The sequence below is a fragment of the Epinephelus moara genome, chromosome 10 (assembly GCF_006386435.1).
Source record: "Epinephelus moara isolate mb chromosome 10, YSFRI_EMoa_1.0, whole genome shotgun sequence".
NCBI lineage: Eukaryota > Metazoa > Chordata > Actinopteri > Perciformes > Serranidae > Epinephelus > Epinephelus moara.
Genome location: NC_065515.1, coordinates 45,527,351 through 45,531,669, shown reverse-complemented (window position 1 = coordinate 45,531,669; position 4,319 = coordinate 45,527,351). Strand labels below are relative to the sequence as shown.

The window sequence follows — 4,319 nt, the reverse complement described above, 5'->3', positions numbered from 1 at the left end:
GAGGAGGAGGAGGAGATGATAACGTCAGACAAACGGCAGCATAGCAGTGAAAGCAGTGATGAGGAAGAGGATGTGCTCACAGCAGGGAAGAGGAAGAAAGCGAGGCAGCAGAATAATGAGCATGCAGCCCTGGACACTGGTCTCTCTCTGGCTGAGGATGAGGAGTTAGTCTTACATCTGCTAGCAGGGCAGAGGTAAAGAAAACACAGGGTTTTTCAAACAGTATGAACTGGTCAGTTGAAGTTCTAACAGCAGAGTCAGTAATTAAATAAAGAGATGTAGGATTACAGAAGTCTGATTTGTGTTCACATTTGAAAAGAGACAACATTTAAAGGGGTACTCCAGCATTTTAGTTTTGCATGTCCAGAAAGTTGGAGGACTCACAGGAGACAGATTGTAAAAAGATGGTGCAAAGTGAGCATCAGAGTGCGATATCCTGACTTTAGTGTATAGTATAGATAATAATCCTACAACTCACATAGTGCAACCATCTCTTCATTAAACCTCCTGAACACTTGACTTTAAATCATGTGTTGTAACATAAATAAATTTGTCTATACAGACATACACGAGTAATAAGCAACAAATAAAGTTATATAACATCTTTAAGTTTTTTTTTTTTAACATTTCTTTTTATTGAACATTTTAACATACATTCTACATACAACTGGTACACAATAACTTTTTTTTTCTCAAATGCATTATCTTTCAGTTAAACATGACACCCTCAGTCTTTTACTTTGAATCAAAATAAAGAATAACTGTACCTATTCATATACACAAATAAAATTATGCCCAGAACATAGTAGTTATTAACATTCTACCATACATTTTGGCCAGTTAAACTAACATAGTTTTACCATGTTAACAGTGTAGCGAATATAGTAGAATAAAATTAAATAAAAGGAAACAAAACATTTCAACTTCTGTAGCTATGAACTAGGGTTTTTTCCCCCGATGTACATCTCATAAAGTCTGACCTAGTTGGTTTTATGTTCTCGATCCAGTTTTCCCAAATTCTTTTAAATCTGTCCACCTCCAGTCTCACAGAGAAAGTTAACTTTTCCATCACATAGGCTATTGTGTATTACCTCAACCGAGTCCTCAGCCTTAGGTACCTCATTCTTCATCCATTATCTGGTAATCCATTTTTTGCTTGCAATCAACATTATTCTATAAATATGTTTGTCCCCAAATCTTGTCAAATCTATGTCCAGTTTCCCCAAGTATAGTACCTCAATTGTAGGTGGAAGGTCCACCTTCAGTATTTTATCCATACGCTTTTTAAGCTCCTGCCAGTAGCTGCCAATGGAGGGATGGGGACCAGGCGTTAGTCCGACCTCCCATAGGTCTGACTACCCATAACTCCGACTACCCGCTAATCCGACCATGCAGGTCTATGGCGAGTTTTATCCTTTTAGTCCCATAATGTTGACCGCCCATTAATCCGACCATTTTAATACCATTATTCCTACCGTCAGATTTCATACCCAGTAGTCCGACCGCCCGTTATTCCGACCACAGCACTTCCAACATGAAGCAGTCTGTGCATTTCTCCCTCACTGCGCCGGCACGGACTGTGGTGTTTATCTCATTGACGGGAAATCACATCCATCTGCTATATGTGACGTACATGCCCTTATTTGGATAAGACATCCTGGTATTGCCCACACATAAAGCCTATTGACAGTGCGATGCCCTCTAGCTGCAGATGTATATTAAGCATTAATCCTTCTTGCAGCACGTCTACAAGTATTTTGTTAGAGATAAACCATCCATCCATCTGTCTGTCATCTCACCTGTACTAACGTTTTGCCTAGCCTTGACCAGCGAATTCATCAGCTTGTAACAATTCGCCAACAACAGAAACTGAGGCTTATGTCACAACACTACTTTTACAGGTCACGGAAGGCACAGGTTCACGGTGCCAAGCTGAAACCCCTGATATAACATGAACCCCCCCAAAAAACGTAACTCTTATGCTTTCAAAATGCAGTAATAAATTGTATAAAAACGAAAAGGACGCGTATGGTTAGTTTAACTCAACAACTTTAGTGTAATTAAATTAAATCAAACTCAAATTAACACGTGTCTGGCTCGGACGATTCACTCAATTAACAGTGTGTCACGGCGATACAGAAAACAAATAACCCCACAAACAATTCCCCTTGATAAAACACAAACCCAATGTCCTTCCACAATCCCTAAAGTCTCTCTCAGTTCCTCAGAAGACCAAAAGAAACAAATGTCCACTCCGAGGTAAAAAACAATAATCCACAAAGAGGAAGGAAAAAACAGGCGGCGGAGCGTGGCGGGAAAACAAAAGAAAAAGATTTTTGCCAATGTTCACCACATCAGTCCCGTTAGCAGATGCCGGTCAGTCTTGCAGCAGTCCAGCGGAACAAGGGAAAAACATTTAATCCTCACGGAAAAATCTTCAGGAGCTGAGCTGACAAGCAGACCTATCCCAACGCCGACATGACCTCCAGAAACCACCCCGTTTCACCCCGTCACTTCCCCTTAAGTAACCTCCCAGGTGACCGAAACACTAGTGATGGTGAGATGAAGCCTCATGAAGCATAGAAGCTTTCCAGCAAATTGGTTCAGAAAAGGGTTCATTTCTCGAGGCTTCATGTGCACACGAAACCACCTGCTGGCCAAAGTGTGTAAAACAGGCAGCTGTGATCTTAACCATGTAACCTGTGATACACGTATTTTGTGTCAGTAACAGCTGTTGGGAATGACTATTAATAATAATAATAATAATAATATTCTTTTTATCAATATAGTGTATTTTCTAGTGAGTATATTATGACTATACTGTATCAAATACATCTACAATAAACTGTTATTGTTTTGTGAATGCATCCTGCGTGTATAAACCAATCATTTGGCTAAAAATTGTATTGTGGTGTAGTGTCATATAATATATAATAATGACAAAAGGGGTAATATTCGTGTTCTGTGTCACTTCTGTGCAAACCTGAAGATCTGAACCGCTTCCCGAACCAGTCATGTGGTACAGCCGGGCAGTGAGGCTTCGGACGTCATCAATGACGTCATTTGTCTGAAACGATACAAGCCTCGATAAGCGCACCGCGGAAACACTTCCTGGATTACACAACGCACGCTTCGAAGCATCGGCACAGCACGTAACATCACTACGAAACACAGGTAAAAAGAAAATAATAGGCTATCGGTGATCATAAATGAAATTATGCGGTCCACATACACCCTTGTGACTAAATACATGTTTAACCCATAACATTGACAAACAGTGAAAAACAAGGAGAAAGCAGATAGGCCTAATGTAACAGGTAAAACAATAAAACCTTTATTCCATATCTCCGTCACCTGTCATGAAGAAGGACCTAGGGGACCCTTACAAGCTGTCATCTAGTGACTGTCGGCCCTGTCCATGGTGCTGAATCCGCGGAGATTTCAGTAAACTGCAACACAGCCCCTGTGTGGAAATAGCCTCTGAAAGGCGAAATAACAACAACACAAAAAAGAATAATCCAATTCAAAATCAAATTTATTTCACAGCCTTTAGAACTAGGACCACTAACGGGTCAAATTTACCCGCAGCTGTGTTTTGATTGTATGTAACTTTATTTTGATCAAATATTGGTCTCTCATAGAAACCCTGCATAGAAAACAGTCATGATCACGCTATTACACATTTGTTTAGGAGAAGAAGACAAGAAGACAATTGGAGAATAAGAGAAAGAGATTTACTTTCAGGCACTGCTGAACAGCATGAATGGGGGAGAGTCTGGACTCAGTGACGTATCCTGTGTGGATTCTGCCGATGGGTCATCATCGGACAGTGAACGAGAGCCTCCCCGAAAAGCTTTATATATTTTTCGTTGAGTAAAAATCTACTTTGAATTATGGAATTGATTAGAATTGTTTCTTGTCAATTAATATTTTGTTTGGACTTTTAAACTTATGTATGGCTGCATAATTGTTTCTCTCTCTCTCTGCTTATAGTCCAATCATTATATGAGAAAAAGGGGGTCAACCTCCCACAAATTGCAACAGAAACTCTTTCAACTGTTTTAGTATCATAATTATGTTAATTATAACATAGCAAAAGTCCTAAGAAATCCCAGTGGTGGAAAGTATTGAAATGTGTCAATAAAAATCAATAAGCACATTTATATCCTATGCATTACTAAATAATGAATTTTGCTATTGAGTGATATTTCTTTGATGTCAGATTTTCTGTTGCAATTTGGTTCACCCCCTTTATCCCGTCACAAATGCCCATAATACCCTCATATCCCTATCTCTGCACGCCCAAACACAACCATATA

At 39.5% G+C, this 4,319-nt stretch overlaps 1 protein-coding gene across 1 annotated transcript in view; it reads left to right on the top strand.

Moving 5' to 3' along the window:
- Window positions 1-2,865, top strand: part of ddx10 (DEAD (Asp-Glu-Ala-Asp) box polypeptide 10) — a 28,159-nt gene extending 25,294 nt beyond the window's left edge. The window contains exon 2 of the mRNA XM_050054178.1: window positions 1-2,865. This exon is cut by the window's left edge and continues 1,002 nt beyond it. Within this exon, the coding sequence (XP_049910135.1) occupies window positions 1-198 (198 nt within the window). The 3' untranslated portion in view covers window positions 199-2,865.
- Window positions 2,866-4,319: the final 1,454 nt, after the last annotated feature.